This window comes from Balaenoptera musculus, chromosome 17 (genome assembly GCF_009873245.2).
Source record: "Balaenoptera musculus isolate JJ_BM4_2016_0621 chromosome 17, mBalMus1.pri.v3, whole genome shotgun sequence".
In the NCBI taxonomy this organism is placed as follows: Eukaryota; Metazoa; Chordata; class Mammalia; order Artiodactyla; family Balaenopteridae; genus Balaenoptera; species Balaenoptera musculus.
Window position 1 is genome coordinate 67,957,790 of NC_045801.1, and position 20,724 is coordinate 67,978,513.

At 36.8% G+C, this 20,724-nt stretch overlaps 1 protein-coding gene across 3 annotated transcripts in view; it reads left to right on the plus strand.

The window, feature by feature from the left end:
- ARFGEF1 (ADP ribosylation factor guanine nucleotide exchange factor 1) overlaps positions 1-20,724 on the plus strand; it is a 151,433-nt gene that overhangs the window by 62,963 nt on the left and 67,746 nt on the right. For all 3 annotated transcript variants that reach the window (XM_036830408.1, XM_036830409.1, XM_036830407.1), the window contains exons 6-7: positions 4,890-5,166; positions 8,064-8,174. In XM_036830408.1, coding sequence (XP_036686303.1) covers positions 4,890-5,166; positions 8,064-8,174 — 388 coding nt within the window. The remainder of the gene's footprint in view (positions 1-4,889; positions 5,167-8,063; positions 8,175-20,724) is intronic.

Below are 20,724 nucleotides of genomic sequence, written 5' to 3' on the forward strand. Positions count from 1 at the left end.
TTACCAGCAACAGTTATTACTGCTGTGTTTCCCTGGTGGTGATTTTCTGTTTCTCTCTCTTTCTATATCTATTAACCAGAATTATTCTCCTTTCCTGTTTATTTATTCAGTTTTTTATTTATATCAATCTGTATTCATGGGTGTTTATTTTATCCTATGTTTTATAATCCAGCTCTATCGTTATTTATTCTGTTGCCCCAGTTATTCCATCTTTGGCCTTCTGTCCTTTTGACAATAGCCCCCATCCTTTTTTGAGTACCTCTTCACTTTCTGGAATCTCAAGATGTTCCCTGCTCATTTTGAATTTTCTCTACTTCTCCCCCTGGAGTAGTAGACACGTAAACAGGGAGCCCTGGCTCCTTCAATTGGAGAATGGTAATTGGATACCAAGATCTGAGTGCCAGGTGTGTTCACTGCAGCTGAGATGTTACTGCTTCTAGGCCCTCCCAGCAGACTGCACTAGGAAATACATATGTGTCCAGCCACCCCACCTCCCCCACCCCATGTGTGACTACCCATCCGTATGTCTTAAAAACTGTGTGTTCACACTGATGCTTCTGATTCCAGGCCAATACCACAGGGTTCATTTCAGCCTTCTCCCTTTACTTATTTGTAACTTTCTCTAAACAGTGAGAAATAAGGCTTTCATTTTTTATGATACATTATTTGTTCAGGCCTATTACACACATATAGTAGTTTTAGAATTGCTTACTTATACCACTGTGAGAAGCAAATTTACTAGGTACGTTATAGCATTTATATTTATTGGGTTTTGTTTTTTTCTTTGTCTTTAGCCTTATAGTATCCGTTCAAAATATTATTTTCCAAAGTTACTTAGGTTAATTCTTTTCTTCTCCATACTCTTCAGCGGGATAATTTTATTACTTTATAATACAGTTAAGTTCGTTTGTTACTGCCTGTTTTCCATTTCAGTACTCCTCACATTCTAGTTTAATTGTTTGCTTATTTTTTGAGTCTGTTAAACATTACTATGAATTAAGAGTTAGTGGTAGTGTATATATGGACATACATACACTACCAAATGTAAAATAGATAGCTGTTGGGAAGCAGTCGCATAGCACAGGGAGATCAGCTCGGTACTTTGTGGCCAGCTAGAAGGGTGGGATAGGGAGGGTGAGAGGGAGGGAGACGCAAGAGGGAAGAGATATGGGGATATATGTATATGTATAACTGATTCACTTTGTTATAAAGCAGAAACTAACACACCATTGTAAAGCAATTATACTCCAATAAAAATGTTAAAAAAAAAAAAAAAGAGTTAGAGCTCTACAGAAATACTCCTCATTCCTATCACTCCAGCCCTCTTTCTCCCTTCTTTCCACCCCTTGGATGTAGCTAATCTCTATTGTTTCTGGTTTATCCGTCTACATTTCTTTAGCACAAGTGAGCAGATACATGTATGGTTTCATGTATCACCTTTCTTATATGAAAGGTAGCATACTGTATTAGTTATCTGTCACTGCATAACAAACTACCCCAAACTTCAGCTGCTTAAAACTCACAGCTTAGCTGCTTATCTCTCACAGTTTCTGAGGGTCCAGAATCCAAGAGTGGCTTAGCTGGTGGTTGTAGCTTGGATTTCACATGAGGTTGCAGTTGGCTGCGTGGATCACAGTATCAACTGGGGCTGAAGTCATTTAAAGCCTTCATTGGGCAGAGAATGAGAGAGAGAGAGAGAGACAAAAAAGGCAGAAGCTACATTGTCTACCTTATGATCAGAAGTGGTCACCCAAAGAGTCATGTACCACAATCTTCATTGCAGCATTATTTACAATAGCCAGGACATGGAAGCAACCTAAGTTGCTTCTTTATCAACGGACGAATGGATAAAGAAGATGTGGCACATATATACAATGGAATATTACTCAACCATAAAAAGAAACAAAATTGAGCTATTTGTAGTGAGGTGGATGGACCTAGAATCTGTCATACAGAGTGAAGTAAGTCAGAAAGAGAAAAACAAATACTGTATGCTAACACATATATATGGAATCTAAAAAAAAAAAAATAGTTCTGACGAATCTAAGGGGCAGGGCAGGAATAAAGACGCAGACGTAGAGAATGGACTTGAGGACACGGGAAGGGGGAAGGGTAAGCTGGGACAAAGTGAGAGAGTGGCATGGACATATATACACTACCAAATGTAAAATAGATAGCTAGTGGGAAGCAGCCGCATAGCACAGGGAGATCAGCTCGGTGCTTTGTGACCACCTAGAGGGGTGGGATGGGGAAGGTGGGAGGGAGACTCAAGAGGGAGGGGATATGGGGATATATGTATACATATAGCTCACTCACTTTGTTGTACAGCAGAAACTAACACAACATTGTAAAGCAATTATACTCCAATAAAGATGTTTAAAAAAAAAAAAAAGAAGTGATCACCCAGACCATCCCTGGCACAGTGTGGGAGGGGACTCTACAAAGAAGTGAAAATCAAGAGGTAGAGATCATTGGTGGCCATCTTAAAACGGCTGGCTACCACATGTACTCTGGATACTCTTTCATACTCTTTTCACTTAGCAGTGTGTCCTGGAAAGCATTCCATATCAGCCCTTAAATCTTCCTCATTCTTTTTTATAGATGCAGAGTACTCGAGCCTGTACTATAGTCTATTCAGTCACTCTCCTATGTATTGACATTGGATTATTGCTAATATTTTGCAACCACATATAATAGTTTTGCTGCTTTTTTTTTGAAGAAGTGAATGAAATTTTATCACTTTTTAATAGAAGAAATATAAGTTTTATTGGTTTGACTTGTTCAGCAAATTTTACTACATTCCCTGTATGTTCTTGGCACTGTTCTAGTTCTCAGTTGTACAGTGCTGGGCAAAATACCAGCACTGTATCACCACTACTCTCAAAATTCTTACAGACATAGACGGGAAAGATGAATCTTAAATAATCACACAAATAAATATATAACTGAGTTATGATAAAGGCTGTGAACATGTTTCGTGTCATGAGGCATATTAGTTCTGTGCTATGGATAATTAGAAAAGTCAGGGGAGAGAGAAAATTAAAAAGGCGAAGCAGAATAATTTTCCACATTTGCTAAACTATTCTAAGCTAGAAGTCTAATTCATTGGTATATACTGCTGATAACTTTTCCTCTCCTTCCCAAATAAAATTCACTATAAAGTGTTCAGTTCTAAAATTATGTCAAAGGAGAAGATGCTAATTTCTTTCTCTATAACAGTGGTTTTCAACTGGAGGTGGTTTTGCCCCCCAAGCCACATTTGAGACACTTTTGTCATGACTGGGGTGAGTCATGACCTGTAATGGGTTTCTACCCATCAGAGATAGGGATTGGGATGTTAAACTCCCTGCAGCACCCCGGACAACCTCCACCTCCCTCAGCCCGTGCGCGCACACGCACACACACGCACACACGATTATCTGTTCCAAAGATCGATAGTACTGATGTTGAGAAACCCTACTCTAGAAGGTATGAAAGTGTATAGAAAATGTTTAAAGTTAATTTCTTCTTTTTTCCCAAGGATCTTTCTAGAGTTTATACAACTCTGGAATAAGTAGAAAAAACTAGAATTCAACATTATGCCTGTCTGTAATTCCAAAGCATGTGCTTGCCCTACTAAACCATGGTACGGATTAGCTGAAGTTAGGCTGAGGGCGAGATTAGATTGCAAGTCAAAGGTTCCTCAGTGTTAATTTGGAAATGGACTTTCTCATGAATGGCCTAAAGCTTTGAGAAGTCTCTTCTGATTCCAACTGTGTGCAACTAGTCATGCCCATCAGTTTCCTTATCTGTAAAATAAGGGACTTAGATCATACAGATTATAAGTCTTTTCGTACCTTTTGGGCATTAAAATCTTTTAATTCAAATTTGTTTTATAAATTCATATAATTCTGGTATTTCCGCATAACCTAGAATATTACTAGGAATATGAAATGTTCATATTTGACACTGTAAAATATTTATCTTTGTGGAAATTAATTCTGTGAGAATGATTCCTGTTAGGTCATGAGGATCAAAAGAGATGTGTCTAAAAGCAATAAAGTGCTAAAAAATGAAACCCTGTGATCTTGATTGTTACTGTTTTTAGCATCTTGTAAGTGAGCCAGTTTTACACGTGGTATTATGTACATAATAATTTAGGTCTCCTAAAATAAAACTGGAACATTTATAAAGTTTTTTCATTCTTATTAGATGAGTGATTGGGCAGAGGCATTTAAGTACTCATTGCAATTTTATTTATTAAATGTAACTATTATTTTTTCATTAGAAGACATTTGGCAAGGTGACATAAGAACATGCTACAGAAAGGTACACACTGAAAAGTTCCCTCCCACTCGTTTCCAATTCGGTCATTTCCTAACTTCTGTCCCCAAAGGTAACCATTATTACTAGTTTCTTGTGTAAATGCCTAGACTTTGTTTCTGTATATATAAGTAAAAATGAATGTGTGTGTATTTTATTTCCCTGTCCACTTTTTTCCTCCCTTAGTGAAGCTTTTATTTGATCTTAGGTAAATCTACTGTTACATTGGCAACAGTCCAGTTATCATTCTAAGGTTATTAAAAATTAATTTGTTTTTCATTTTGTTTTGTTTCAGTAGTACATTTACATCATTCAAACACCAAAAATAATGACAAGAGGATATAGTGAAAGACTTCCATCTCTGTTCTTGTTTGCCAGATTCCACCCCCCTAAGAAGTAACCACTGTTTTCTGTTGTTGTGTGTTTTTAGTATGTTTTAGTTTTTTATTTCTGATGGACTACGATTCCTGAGCCTGGAGACAAGGTGGCAGCTCCTATGAAGGATTTATAGTTGAGTGTAACATTACCCCTCCAAATTTTAAAGAACTTATTTTGCTAATACAGGAAATTACTTTCTTTCTTTCCAGTTGCAGGAAGCCAAACAAATGGAAAAAGAAAGGCATCGACAGCATCATCATCTGTTGCAGTCTCCAGTAAGCCATCATGAGCCTGAATCACCTCAACTTAGATATTTGCCGCCTCAGACTGTTGATCATATATCCCAGGAGCATGAAGGGGACCTTGATCCCCATTCACATGATGTGGATAAAAGCCTTCAGGATGATACAGAACCTGAAAATGGATCTGATACTTCCAGTGCAGAAAATGAACAGACTGAAGCTGATCAGGCAGCTGCAGCCGAAAGTAATCTTTCTGAGAAGGGGTGGCAGGGGTTGGGAGGTGTGTGTTGGGGGAAGAATGTAGGAGGGCATTTTTGGTAAAGAAACGTGGAAAGGGTGATATGACTTAATGGGTATCAGGCACGTTGTGGTAATCGTGGACTTTGTCCATCCTAGGTGATAAAGTTTTCTTAAAATTAGTTCATAGCAAACAGGAGACCTATTTATTCAGTAAAGTTTTCTGGAATGTGACTGAAAATTTTAGGAAATCATTATAAGTTCACAAATTACTATTGTCAAAAAAAAAGGACTGAAATTAAATATGAAAAGATATCTTTTGAATAACCACCTAGCATACAAAAATATTTTATTTATTTTTATATCCTGATGTGTAATAATTGATAAGATTTAGATATTTTCTGACGGTGTTTTTTTCTAAGTAAATTTATTTATAAGAAAAAGGTTACAAGATTACAAAAATTAAATTGCATTTATTTATTTTACAAATGTGTTTCTCTAAAAATAATCACGTGCAGTCATTTTTTCCCCAAACGTTATTCTCAGCTTTAACTGTTCTATTAAACTGCCAGGAAACGACTTTCTTCCCTTTGTTCCTCCTTAGCTTGGTGTCAAAAAATGATGGAAATTCTGTTGCCTTTCCAGTGTGGTTTTATAGAACTAAGATGGTTAGGGCTTAGTTACAATTCATCTGAATTCTGTGTTTTTACTTTACTTTGAGGAAAGACTTCTATAGTATATTTTCAGCTCTTGATTTTTTTTTTTTTAACCACATCTTTTCCATAACATAACAGTGGTATGAACATCAGCAGTGTCATGAATAGGTGCCTTTTTACTCTTTTTAAGAGAACTTTATTTAGCATTTACTTTAAAAGGGACAGTTTTGATAAACCAAGCATTTCTAGTACTCAGGTTAATAATGAATCCATACTGCCTATATGATTTACATTTTTCTAGCCGGCCCTTGCTAAAATTTCCCCTACTTTCACTGTAAGTTTATAAAGGAGCTGTTCAAAGAGCTAATCTATAATAAGGCTGGAACTTTTTTTATTCCTCCATTTCTTCATCCATGCGTTCAGCAAATATTGATTTAGCATACGGTGTCCCAGGCACTGTGCTAGGACTTGGGGTTAAAAAAGCTGATGAAGATGTAGCCATTGCTCTTAGGGTGCTCATGGTCTGCCTGGAAGGTCAGGCATGTATAAATGAGGTGTAATGTGATAAATATCCTGCAAGTGGCATGCATAAGACAGTTCTGCTGAGCAGAGTTAGGAAGTACTTTTGTAGAGAAAGTGATGCTTTAGCTGAATCTTGTTTGGATAAGGGTAGGAATTGCCTAGCTAGAAAATTTAGGGAGTTTTCTAACAGAAGAAACAACATAGGCCGAGACCCCAAGGGGTGGAAGCATCTACTGTGTAGTAGGTACCACTGTAAGTACCTTTTAGGATACAGCACTATAAATAAGGCATAATTCCTGTGGCATAGTCGTGATTATTTTTAAAGGTGTTTTTCTCCCGACAGCTGATATGAATGAAAATTTTGCCTGTGAGCCGTTGGTTGAGAGTGCATGGTCTGGAATTATATTATCTGCTTTGAATCACACCTCTGTCACTTACTGGCTGTGTGACTTTGGGCATAAAAGTTAACTTCTATAATCATTTCGCATGTGTAATAAGTATTATTCATGGCTACTCTAATCTATTTCTGTCAGATAATTTATAAGAGAATTGACTCTTGATTTGCTAATCATTTTGTGCACATTTTAGTGACTGTATATTTAGTTATGTTGAAACTTAATTTTTAGACTCTTGATAACTTTAGCCAACTAGAGTGCAGAAATACAAAATTTAAGAAAGATGGAAAGACTGTTATGTCAAGACATTTATATGTTTTTACTCCACAGAAGAATCTAAATGCTGTTGTATTTGAAATTTTTATAAAATAGTTACTGATTTGACATGCTTATTTATCACATTTCTCCTGTGACATTCAGTATTTTGTAGAATGCAGCAAACAGTAGATTAGGGAGGACAGGCTTCTGGAAGTCAGAGTTTTAAGTAGTGGTCCTTTATAGTAGTGTGAGTTGGGTGGGGGGTGTAGACAGTACCACCATAAGCTCACATGCAGTCTGAGGCCATTTGCTGTAGGGCAGTGGCTCCCAGAACAGGGACCCAGATCCCAAAGCATCATAAAGTGCTAATTGAGCCTTCCCGAGATATTTTCAGCATTTCAGAAAATCCCGGGGAAACCGTATTTTTATCTGCAATAGTCGCTACAGACTAACTGGGAATATCAAGTTTTATTAGTTTCTTGTGTGTTCAGAAGTTCTGATTGGTAGTTATATCTGGTTTTGATTAATGTTAAATTGGGAGATGAATTCTTTTTTTACTTACTAAATTTAGTTTTACATTGGATATGTGGAGTGTGTTGGGGAAAAAATAGTGAGGAAGAGCTCAGATAGCCCTGTCTCTGGTTCTTCAAGGACCTCATTATATTAGAGCACAATGACGAGCTTGTTATTACTGGTGAGCCTAATTAATCAAAACAAGCTTTAATTACGTTTAGTATTATTTGATAAGTGTGAGACATGTTAGAAATGTTTCATTCAGAATACTTTTAAAAGTTTTGGTTCTTAAATGAATAATCTAGAAAACTCATTTAAGTTGAATAGTCATTTAATAGCTTGTCAAACGAATCATTGTTGAAATTGACTTGAAATGATAAAATATTTTAAAATATGGTTTGGTTAAAAGTTTTGAAGATTTAACATGTAATTGCTTCTAGTTTCATATATCTGTTTTTTTTCTTTTATTCTTAATTTCGTAGATTTTTTTCATTATACATGTTTAGTAAAAGTTTCCAAAAAACTAAAATACTGTTTTCTTGAATTTTTCTTTTCTAAAGCATTATCTAAAAATGATGTATTATATGATGGAGAAAACCATGACTGTGAGGAAAAGCCACGAGACATCGTGCAGAGCATTGTAGAAGAAATGGTGAACGTCATCGTTGGAGGTAGAGTATTTGACTTGAAATTAGTTTATTCTCTCTTATGTTATTTCATGTGACTGTGGGGACTTTTATAATGTGCAAAACAAAAAAGGCAAAAATTGTGTGTAGAAAAAACGTTTAAATCTCTTTGATTATAGATGAGTACTTCCTTTTTCTCTAGTTTCAGTTATAATCTGTTTATAAAAACCCACTGTTCCCCACCCCATTAAAAAAAAGGTTGATTACCATTTCATTTTTTGTTTTTATGTTTGCTGGGAGAAGGGCAAGGGTATATTTTCCATCCTCCTAAATGTGTTAAACTTTATAAACTAGAAAATGTTTAAATTGATTTGGTTTTTAGTATTTTGTATCTTTGGAAAAACCGTGATTTCTTATACCTTTATTATCATGACCCAAGTCATAGCTGATACAGGGGCAGGTCCTAGCATATGGATTGTACTATGAAAATTTTTTAAAGTTTGTTAGGAGTTTCACTCACACTTCTTGTGAACAATATTATTATAGATAGGATTAGGTTTGAGACCAATCCACTGAAGCTTATTTAATTCATGGCATCTTGCACAGGACTAAGCATAGTACCTTGCTACATGTACTTCTAGAAATATGATTAAATGTACAGTGTGGCTCTTGAATGAGAATAGTACTATTTCAGCCATGCCTGATTTCCATTTATAACGTCATTTCTAAGAATATATTTCCTTCTTTAGTACAACACTAGAAGCAAGTATTCATCTGATTGCATTCTTAATTTTTCATTCATCTTTTCATTCAACGAATACTTATGAAGCACATACAATTGTATGGCACTGTAAGGAGACACAAAAGTTTATCTGAAATAGACCATGCTCTGGAGGAAACGGGTTCTGGAGTATAGGAATGTAAGATAAGTGCCATTAGAAAGAAATAGCTAAAATCCCATTAAAATTCAAAAAAAAGAATGGGTATTTCTAGCTAAAATTATCCAGGAGGGCTTCATGTAGGAGGTGACACTTGAACTTAGACTGTACAGATATTCACGCAGGTATAGGGAGTGGTGTTTGATGTATGGGAAACTGTTAGCTAAAGTCTAGAGAGAATGATTTGGGAATTGGCAGGTGGTGATTTGGCTGAAGTGTAGAGTATGTGGTGTCATATGGTAGAAAATAAGTTTGAAGAAGTAGTTTGTTGCCAACCAATGGATGGTTATAAATTCCAGCTTTAGGATTTTGGACTTCGTTCTAAGAGAGAATAAATTACCATTGAAGATTTTAGAACTAAGAAATGAAGTAACCAGAATAATGTTTTAAGAAGCTAAGTAGGGAAATATGAAGTCCAGTAAAAGACCAGTGCAGTAATCTAAACCTAAATAGGACAGTAACAGTGGAAATAGAGAGGAAGAAGTGAATGAGAAGTGAGATAATGGAAGTTGAATCAAGAAGAGTTTGCAGCTGATTGAAATCTAGGTGAAAGAGAGAATAAAAACTGTGTCAAAAGTCCCCAAGATTACCTCAAGATTTGGTGATTCACTAGAAGGACTCATCATATAGTTACACTCACCACTGTGATGTGGTGAGTCAAGGTACAAGGCAAAATCATCAAAGGGAAAAGGCATATGGGGCAAAGTCTGGAGAAAATCAGGTGCACACTTCCAGGATTCCTCTCCCAGTGAAGTTACATGGAAAACTCTTAATTCCTCAAGCATTGAATTGTGAAGTGTTGTCTACCAGGGCAGCTCCTTAGAGACTGAGTGCCCAAAGTTTTTTTGGGGAGCCGGTTGTATAGGCACTCTCTATCTGCATATACCAGAATTCCAGATTCCCAGAGGGAAAGCTGGTGTTCCAGCATAAGCCACATTATTTGTACAAACTTTTGAGGCACAGTGAGCCACTTTTATTAGTTCTGGGAAGAGTGAGAATCCTCCCAAAGTGTAAGTTCCAAGGTTCCAGCCAAGAGCCAACCTTGCAAGCAGGCCTTTTAAGGATAGGCAGTCTCAGGCATGCTATGTTAGCTCTTTTCTGCACAGACAGTCTCCCAGTTTTTGAGCCTAAATGGGTAAGTGGGTGGTAGTACTATTGGTAGAATTATTGGAGTAGATGTTGGCGTGGGAAAAAAGGTACTAATTTTTATTTTGACATTGCATTTGACCTTCAGGTGTGCCATTCATGTGGAAATGTTTATGAAATATATAATGGAAATATAGAACTCTGGCCTAAGAGATATCAAGGCAGGTGTTATAGGTGGGAGTCATTCTGTTAAAATTAGTACTTGAAGTAGATTACCAAATGGGAAAGTGTAGAGGCTAAAGAAGAGAGCATGGTCTTGGGGAATATGAATTTTTCAAAAAACCATAAATTTATAATAAGGGAAGAAAGAAAGTATTAGGTACCCACACATTCTCTTAAAATTTTATAATGTATATTAGGGGTTGGAAAATAATGTTCCACCAAATTTGGCCCCCTACCTATTTTTGTAAATAAAGTTTTATTGGAACACAGCCATGCTTATTTGTTTATGTATTGCTTATAGTGGCTGCCTTTGCACTACAAAAGTAAAGTTGAGTAGTGGCAACAAAGATAATATGGCCAGCAAAGCCTAAAATGTCTACTGTCTGGTCCTTTGCCAGTCTCTAATACATATGAATACAGAGTGTGAAGTGAAAGTTCTTTCATTTTTCTGCTTTTTACTTAGAAAACTTTCAAACCTAGAGAATAGTTCAAGGAACAGTACAGTGAAAACTGTAGGTTCTTTTCTAAATCACTAATTATTAACAGTTTTGCTACATTTGTTTTACTTGTCTTCAAGTAGACCTGTGTGTGTGTTTTGTCTTTGCTGAACCATTTGAAAGTTGGCTATATACAACATGACGCTTTACCCCTAAAATAACTCAGCATATATCCTCTAAGAATAAGGGCATTCTCATACATAACCACAATTCCATTTTCACACCTAAGAAAAATAACACTCTTTTAAGAATATCTAATATAAATACACTTTAAAGTGTTCCTAGTTGTCCCCAAATGTGTTTCTTATATCCTTTTTTTTCCTTTTTTTAGTCCAAGACCCATTCTAGGTACACTTGCTGCATTTGATTATGTCTCTTTGGTCTCATTAGTTGAGAACGAGTCCTCTTGCCTTTTTTTCCATCTTTCATAACATTTACTTTTATTTTTAAGAGTATAATATTGTCTTGTAGAATGTTGCACAGTTTGAATTGATCTGATGGTTTCCTTATTTTGATTTAGAGTAAACATATTTGGCAAAAATACTGCATAGGTAATGTTGGTATTTCTTATTACATCATATAAATTGGTGCATAATTAAGTTACCCCCTGTTGGTGATAATGTTTGATCACCTGGTTAAAGATGACCACCAGCTCTCTTCATTGTAAGGGAACATTTTCCCCTTTATAATTAATACGTAATCTGTGAGTGATACTTTGAGATCATATCAAGATCCATTCACTTACTGGTTATAAAATCCCTTGATGATCCTTAGATATTACATGGATTGCAATATAGTGATTTCGTAATTCTAATATTAATTAACATTTTTATATGTAGAAGAGCACCTCCCTTTATTCAGTGTGTTATAATCCTTTACCGTCATCATTTTTTGTTCCGGATCTGGCCAGTGGGAGTCCCTTCAGGCCAGCCCCTGTGTCCTTTTGATGTGATTGCATTAGTCTTTGAGCATTTCCTTGTTTTCTGGAACAGTAAGATGTTCTAGGTTCACCTTCAGCTTTCCCTTGTCCCAGCCCTGGAATCAACAAGTTCTTTAGGAGTCATTCTTTTTAGTGGGCAATTGTATTTAGAGACCAAGGCCTAGGTACTAGGTATGCTCATTGCTACTGAGGTGTTATTACTTTTAGTCTTTTCCAGTGAACAGAAACAGGAGATATACAATCACAAGAGCATATTATTAGTTCCAATTCACATCCAGCACCACAAGGTTTCTCTTCATCTTCCTGCATTTCATACTTGTGTCTCTTTCTCCACAGTGAAAACCTAAATTTGCAGAAACAGTGTGCCATTACCAAGAACAAGCCGATTAATTAAAGTTCAGATTTCTTTGCAATCATATGTGTCCTTAGAATATATCTTACTAAGGATGAAGAGAGTACTGTGTTCAGAAGTTACTTGTATTAACTATTTTATTGATTTAACTTTTTAAATTGAAGAACATTTACATGATTCAAAGTAAAAATTATATAAAATATTTACTCAGAGAACTCTTCCTTCCATTTCTTCCCTTGCTGACCTGCCTTATAGGTAACCACTTTCATAAGCTTGTAGTTTATAACAGCAGTCCCCAACCTTTTTGGCACCAGGGACCGGTTTCGTAGAAGACAATTTTTCCACGGACCAGGGCAGGGGGATGGTTTCGGATGATTCAAGCGCATTACATTTATTGCACACTTTATTTCTATTATTATTATTATTATTACTATTATTATTATTATTATTATTATTATTTTATTGATTGATTGCTGCGTTGGGTCTTCGTTGCTGCGCGCGGGCTTTCTCTAGTTGCGGCAAGCGGGGGCTACTCTTCGTTGCGGTGCACAGGCTTCTCATCGTGGTGGCTTCTCTTGTTGCAGAGCACAGGCTCTAGGCACACAGGCTTCAGTAGTTGTGGCCCATGGGCTCAGTAGTTGTGGCTCACGGGCTCTAGAGCACAGGCTCAGTAGTTGTGGTACACGGGCTTAGTTGCTCCACAGCATGTGGGATCTTCCTGGACCAGTGCTCAAACCTGTGTCCCCTGCATTGGCAGGAGGATTCGCAATGACTGCACCACCAGGGAAGTCCTATTTCTATTATTATTACGTTGTAATATATAATGAAATAATTATACAACTCGCCATATTGCAGAGTCAGTGGGAGCCCTGAGCTTGTTCTCACTTGCCACTCACTGGTAGGGTTTTGATATGAGTTTGTAAGCAATTAATTCATTATGGTCTCTGTGCAGTCAAACCTCTCTGCTAATGATAATCTATTTGCAGCTGCTCCCCAGCACTAGCATCACTGCCTCAGCTCCACGTCGGGTCATCAGGCATTAGATTCTCATAAGGAGCCTGCAACCTAGATCTCTCACACGCGCAGTTCACAGTAGGGTTCGTGCTCCTATGAGAATCTAATGCTGCCGCTGATCTGACAGGAGGTAGAGCTCAGGCAGTAATGTGAGCAGTGGGGAGCGGCTGTAAATACAGATGAAGCTTCGCTCGCTCACCCGCCACTCACCTCGTGCTGTGTGGCCCAGGGTGTTGGGGGGGGGTGGTTGGGGACCCCTGGTTTATAATGTGTGTGTGTGTGTGTGTTTCCCAGAGAAGTAAGCAAATACTTATGATTATTTCTCTTTCTTTTTGCTAGAACACTGTATATCTTCTGTTTCTTCCCCTTTTTTCACCTGATGTATACTAGAAATCCCTCTATTGCAGTTGATAGAGATCTCTCTTATTCTTTTTTCTTTTGGCTCTCTGCATAATACTCTGTTATGTGGGTATATGTTTATTCAGCCAGTCCCCCGCTGACAGGAACTTTGGTTGTTTCCAGTATTTTGCTATTACAAATAAAGCTGCAGTGAATAGCCATGTATATCTGTATTCATATTTGTGGAGATTGATCCTCTGGGCAAATTCAAAGAGGTAAGATTACTAGGTCAAGTGGTAAATGAATGTGAAGGTATGTTAGCTTTTGCTGAATTTCTCTTCGTAGGTGTTGTATTGTTTTGCACTCTTAACTTGCAACATACAAGAGTGCCTTTTTCTCCAAGCTGCCAGTGGAGTTTAAGGTTTTGAATTTTTGCCAGCCTGATCGGTGAGAATTGTATCTTACTTTGGTTTTAATTTACATTTCTCCACGAGTGAAATTAAATATCTTGTTTTGTTTGAGGGCCATTGTATATCTTTTTTAGGGAGTCATCTATTCATGTCTTTTGTTCATTCTGTCAGGTTTTTATCCTTTTCCCCCCATAATTTCAAAGAATCCTTTATATATTAGGATTCTGTGATATATTTTACAAATATTTTCTCTCAGTTCCTTATTTGCCCAAGTCTTCTGACCTTGATATGATGTTTTTTGCTCTTTAAAAAGTTTTTTTAATTATATTTTTCATGCATGTCTGCATTCATATATTTAAATATAAATGGGAACATACTGTACTTACTGTTTTATAATCTGCTGTTGTCACATACTAAATTATAGTTTTCCTTTCATGTCATATTGTACTTAATTATATTGGTGGTCCATAATTTATTTAAATAATCTCCTATTAATACTAGCATTTAGGTTATTTACTAGTTTTTGCTTTGCATGGCTCTCATGGAGCATTCATTTTATAGATATCATTTTGCACTTTTCTTTAGGGTAAGAAATACTTGACCAAGATGTATGAACATTTAAGATTTATATACAGTGCTTTGTTTAACATCCCTTTAATAGATGGAGTATATCTTATTGTTTTAATTTACGTTTCTTTGATTATTTGCATGGTAAAAACATAGGAAGCAGTCATTATTTTTGTAGGTCAAATACTGGCAATTTCATGTGGTGCAGTTGAGTGTCTATGGGCTATTTATACTTTTCTGAATTGCCTATTCCTATCTTTTGCCCACTTTTCCATTCAGTTTTTTGGGTTTTTGTTCTTTTTTTTGTTTTTCATCTTTATTGGAGTATAATTGCTTTACAGTGTTGTGTTAGTTTCTGCTGTACAACAAAGTGGGTCAGCTGTATGTATACATATATCTCCATATCCCCTCCCTCTTGATGGGTTTTTGTTCCTTAATTCAAGATTTCTTCATCTTAAGAAATTAACCCTTGTTCATTGTATTGTAAATATTTTTTCCCCAGTCAGTCTTTGTTTTGTTTTGTTTTGTTTTGTTTTGTTTATCTTTGCTTCTGTTGTTACTGTTCTCAGCAGATATTTGACCATACCCCAAAAAATGTAACAAATAAAGCCTTTTTCTTTGTGATTCTGTTTTTGTCTTGCTTAGAATGGATTTTACCACCCTGAGATTATAAAAATATTCTACCATGTTTTTCTAATACTTTTGTTTTCATTTTTTTAATTTAAATTTTTAATTCATCTGAAATTTATTTTTCTGTTTGGTATGAGATTAGATAGCTAGTTATAACCTAGAATAATACTTCCTTTCCTAATTAATTTGAAATCCCAGTTTTATCCAAAATGGTTCTGTTGGAGTTTTCTGTACAGTTACATTGAGCTGTTTATTCTTTTTTTTTTTTAATAAATTTATTTATTTATTTATTTTTGGCTATGTTGGGTCTTCGTTTCTGTGCGAGGGCTTTCTCTACTTGCGGTGAGCGGGGGCCACACTTCATCGCGGTGCGGTGCACGGGCCTCTCACTGTTGCAGCCTCTCTTGTTGCAGAGCACAGGCTTCAGACCCACAGGCTCAGTAGTTGTGGCTCACAGGCCCAGTTTCTCCGCGGCATGTGGGATCTTCCCAGACCAGGGCTCGAACCCGTGTCCCTTGCATTGGCAGGCAGATTCTCAACCACTGCGCCACCAGGGAAGCCCCGAGCTGTTTATTCTTATCCAGGGTTGAATTGTTTAAAGTATTTTAACTTTATTGTATATGTTGATCTTTATAGTGCAAGTCCCTCCCCATCAGTTTTTTATACATTTTATTAAATGTATACACAAAGTTTAGAACCAGTTCATTAAGTTCAAAAAGTAAGTTTATTTAGTAATTGTTTCTAAATGTTTTTCATTTGGTTATCTTGGGTTTTCTAGGTGAGTAATGGTATTTGATCTTTGTTTCTTCCTTTATAATATTTACACTTCATTTTTGTTCTCTCAGTTTTGTTATATAACATTAGTTTGAACCTCAAAAAAATGTTGAGTAGGGTTAATGGTGGCAAGAATCCTCATTTGTTTTTAAGATTATTGCTATATTTCACGCATAAGTTTGATGATTGCTTTGATGATTCCTTTTGTGTTTTGGAGGATACTTTTTATCAAGTTTAGTAAGTTTTCTGTATTTCTAGTTTATTAAAAGATACTCTTTATCTTTTTGTGTGTGTGCCTGGGTGTAATTTTACTTTTGTTTTTTAAATCAGGGCTAGCTGTTGAATTCTTTTCATAACTTTTCATCATTCTAGTGATTTTTCTATTATGTTTTTAGCTATTAATTCTCCTCTTTCTTTCCATTCTTCCCTTCCACATCACACACGATATACAGTTGTTGAGTATTTTTCATCATATCCTTTATTGCTCTGACAGTCTTTCCTAATTTCCATCGTTTTGTCTTATGATTCTACATTCAGAGAAAATGTTACAAGGGGCTTTCCAATACTTTATTCATTAATGTCCATTATACTGCTTTTCCCAGTGTATGTTTTTTATTTCAGTAATTTTGTTTTTGTCTCCCAGAACCCGTATTTTTTCTTGAGCTCCTGTTTTTCATAGCGCTTTGCGCTTAGTTATTGATGCAGTATTCTTTCACACATCTCTGGGAGTACTAATTAAAATTGTTCCAGCTGTAAAATGTTTCACCAGGAAACCATTTGCTCAGATTGCTGACCTTTGCCCTTACTTTTGAGCGTAGACTTTACATTTCTGTCTATTTAAAGAATAGAAAAACCAGATTTGATCAGTGTATAAAGAGCTTTCTCAGTAATTCCGTGCACTGCTTTTCCATTTCTCATGAGGCTTTCCTCTCCAGAGTCTGCCAGGTAACTGCCGTCCAAAGGCAGACCTTATTTCCCAGCTGAGAACTTAACTAAAAGAAGCAGATGCCTCCCTTGAGCAGAGGGTGATCCTAGTGGTCCTTGGGCTGTGTTACAAGCACACACTGAAGCCATGTGAAGCTTGGGATAAATGCTATTTCAACATTTTATATATTCTAGCCTCGGGGTCAGGAGTGGGGCGGGCGTTCTTCAAACTTGTTGGTTTGTTCCCATTCTCCCAGCCTTTGCCAGGAAATCTTAGGCTGCCTTCATTCAGTTAGGGCTTTATTTAACATTAGTTAAGTAGAAACAGGTGGTTGGAGTGGAAGCCTAGAACTCTAGATTTCACTGCTGTACTAGCTTGTTCAGTGTTTATTGCAGCACTGTCTCTTCTCCCTTAGCTGGGATACTGCTGTCTCCCCTCCTGCCCTACCTCTTAGGTTAAGAGACCTACCAAGCAAATCCTCCACTTTAATTAACAGGCTGAGCTCAAATACATTCTAGATGATCGTGGCTGCTGACAGCTCTGTTGGTAGACATTGGCCTGGTTTCCCAAGCTCTCTTCCCTCCTACCCCATAGCCCTTGGCATTCTATCTAGGCTTTGGAGTATATTGGAACCCACATGGTACAATTCAACCACTTCTCAGGTAGCTCTGTCCTTTGCATGTGTTCATTCACAGGCATGTGAACATTATTGGCTTTTCCCTTCTTCCTCCATCCGAACCTTTTGTTGTTGTTGTTGTTCGTGCTGCGTGGCTCATGGGATCTTAGTTCTCCAACCAGGGATTGAACCCAGGCCATGGCAGTGAAAGCACCGAGTCCTAACCACTGGACTGCCAGGGAATTCCAATGAACTTATCTTAATTTTTAGAAATTCCTTCAAGATTTTGGTCTATTGATTATACCCTCCTTAGTTTTCCAGTGCTACTAAAGACTATTTCTCTTGTTTATATTTTTTCCCTAGTAATTTCAGTGGGATTTGTGAAAGGAGAAGGTAAATTAGTGGGCTCAACTCACCACCTTGTAAACAGAAGTCTGCACTTATGTTTAGGGGACAATTAGAGGGAGAATAAGAGGAAAAAAACATAGAGAATAATAATATCTAACTCTTAAGTACTTTCTTTGTATCCCCAGTGATTTTATGTGCTTTACTTGTGTTTACTCACTTAATCCTCCCCAAACTCTGGGATGTTTAGGTACTGTTACGATTCCCTTTTTTACAAATGAGAAAATTGAGGCACTGAGAGATTAAGCTAACCTGTAAGAAGTGGTAAAGTGAAGACTCCAACCCAAAGATGTCTGGCTTCAAAGCCTGAAAATAAAATAAGAGAATGTTTTCAATTCATTTGAGAAATTTCCTAAGAAGGAAAGTATTATCAATGAATATTAATTATTTCTTTAGAAATTTGATTTAGAAAAGAAAAATGGACAGTAGCAGATGTGTGGCAGGAGTTGAAGGAAGGTTGTGTCTTTAGAGTGAGAGGATGTGAGTGTGTTGGTTGAGTATCGGGGAAGAGCCAGTCATGCGCACAAATTGAAAATGTAATGTTTCAAGAAAATATCCAGGGGAGGAGGACAGTGCCGAAGGCAAGAAGAGATGGATTTGAGGGTGAATGAATGATTCACCTTAGAAATGGAAAGGACTATTTTTTCCCTGAAACGAGAGGGAAGAAAAAGATGATTGTTGGTGTTAAGGAACTTTATGGTAGGTGAGGAAGAGTAAGGACGCCTATGTTAAATTATCTGCTTAGCTTAAGTAGAAGGTGGAAGTTGTTTATTAAGGGAAGGGGGAGGAGGGGCAGTGGAAAGAGGTGTAATTGGGTACAGAGAAAAAGGTTGGGAATAAGTGCTTTGGGGAACAATCATCAGTTTCTGATAATCATTATTAAATTTTTGTGACTTCTTCCAGAGAGTTCTTTACATATATATAAGCATTCTTTACATATATATAGAAAGCTGTAATAGTATTTAGTGTGTCAGATATTAGCGTATTACCAGGTACACTCCTTTCATTACTCAAATCAGTTAAAAAATTGGGCACATGTTATCAGTTATCAGCAAAATTAATAATAGCTACTACCCCTTATTGAGAGCCAATTGTATTCTTTTTTTTTTTTTTTTTTTTTTTTTAATTTTATAGCTACTTTTATTTTCATTTATTTATTTATATTTGGCTGTGCTGGGTCTTCGGTTCGTGCGAGGGCTTTCTCTAGTTGCGGCAAGTGGGGGCCACTCTTCGTCGCGGTGCGGGGACCGCTCTTCATCGCGGTGCGCGGGCCTTTCACTATCGCGGCCCCTCCCGTTGCAGGGCACAGGCTCCAGACGCGCAGGCTCAGTAGTTGTGGCTCACGGGCCCAGCCGCTCCGTGGCATGTGGGATCTTCCCAGACCAGGGCTCGAACCCATGTCCCCTGCATTAGCAGGCAGATTCTCAACCACTGCGCCACCAGGGAAGCCCCGCCAATTGTATTCTTTATGTACTGTGCACGTGTGTGTGTTTTGGTGATTCCTCATAGACATTATTATCTTTGCTGCTTATGAAGAAGGTGAAATAACTTCTCCAGTTAAATGGTAGAGACATGATTGAAACAGCAGGGGTCTTTCTCATATTCCAAAATCTGTGCTCCTTCTAGTACATTGTATTTCCCTCATGCTAGCCTGTAATTGCTTTTACTTGGCAGCATGAAAGGAGCAGTTTCCTGCCAGATAGCTACTGAGTTATGGCCACAGACATGTATGTGTTCCTTTTTCTTTTTTTAGTTCATATTCTTTTCCATTATGGTTTATTACAGGATATTGAATATAGTTCCCTGTGCTTTACAGTAGGACCTTGTTGTTTATCCATTCTATATATAATAGTTCACATCTGCTAATCCCAAACTCCCAATCCCTTCCTCCCCCTTTCCCCCATCTCCTTGACAACCATAGTTTGTTCTCTATGTCTGTGAGTCTGTTTCTGTTTCATAGATAAGTTCATTTGTGTCATGTTTTAGATTCCACATACAAGTGATATCATGTGGTATTTTTCTCTTTCTGACTGACTTCATTTAGTATGATAATCATCTAGGTCCATCCATGTTGCTTCAAATTTCATTTTTTGTTATGACTGAGTAGTATTCCATTTTTGGAATGTTTTTATATGTGTATATCAATCACATCTTCTTTATCCATTCATCTGTCTATTGACATTTAGATTGTTTCCATATCTTGGCTACTGTAAATAGTGCTGCTATGAAGTTTTCTTCTTTAAAGTAACATACATTACACCTAGAGTAGTTCTGAAACTTGGTATTGTTTGCATTGTCTATGTTTGTTCTACTAGAAGTCATTTATTTCTGCGTATATTAATCACAAGTAAGATTACTCAGAGTGACATACTGAAGAATATTCACAGCCATTATTTCCATAGTTGTGTTCCAAAGAATATATGTTATTAGAGGTATTAGTAGATATTCTAAAAAGGGGGTTGGGATCTCGTGGTAAAATAAATTTTGGAAACACTGCGTATTATATATCCTCTTTGGAGAACTCAATGCGTATTAGCAAATTAAAGGCTATGATAAAGATACCTATTTTCCATCATTTTCCAAACTTATTTGAAAATGGAATTTTTTTGAAGAATTTCTTTTAATATCTTAAGGCATTAGCATTCATTAGGACTCAGTTTAGTAAATGCTAATATAGACTCAAAGTAAGCTTCTGTTTTGGCACATTCTGTTAGCCTTTCATCAGCTGAGTGTGTTCCTTTGCCAGAGCTACTTAAGGATCATGTTTGGATGTGTTCCAAATGCATACTTACTAGTCAGTATGCTAACCTTTAAGTGGTGCCAATACATCTTACTTCACATTGCTTTTCTGCCACTGTTTCATTTTAAATAGTCTATGCT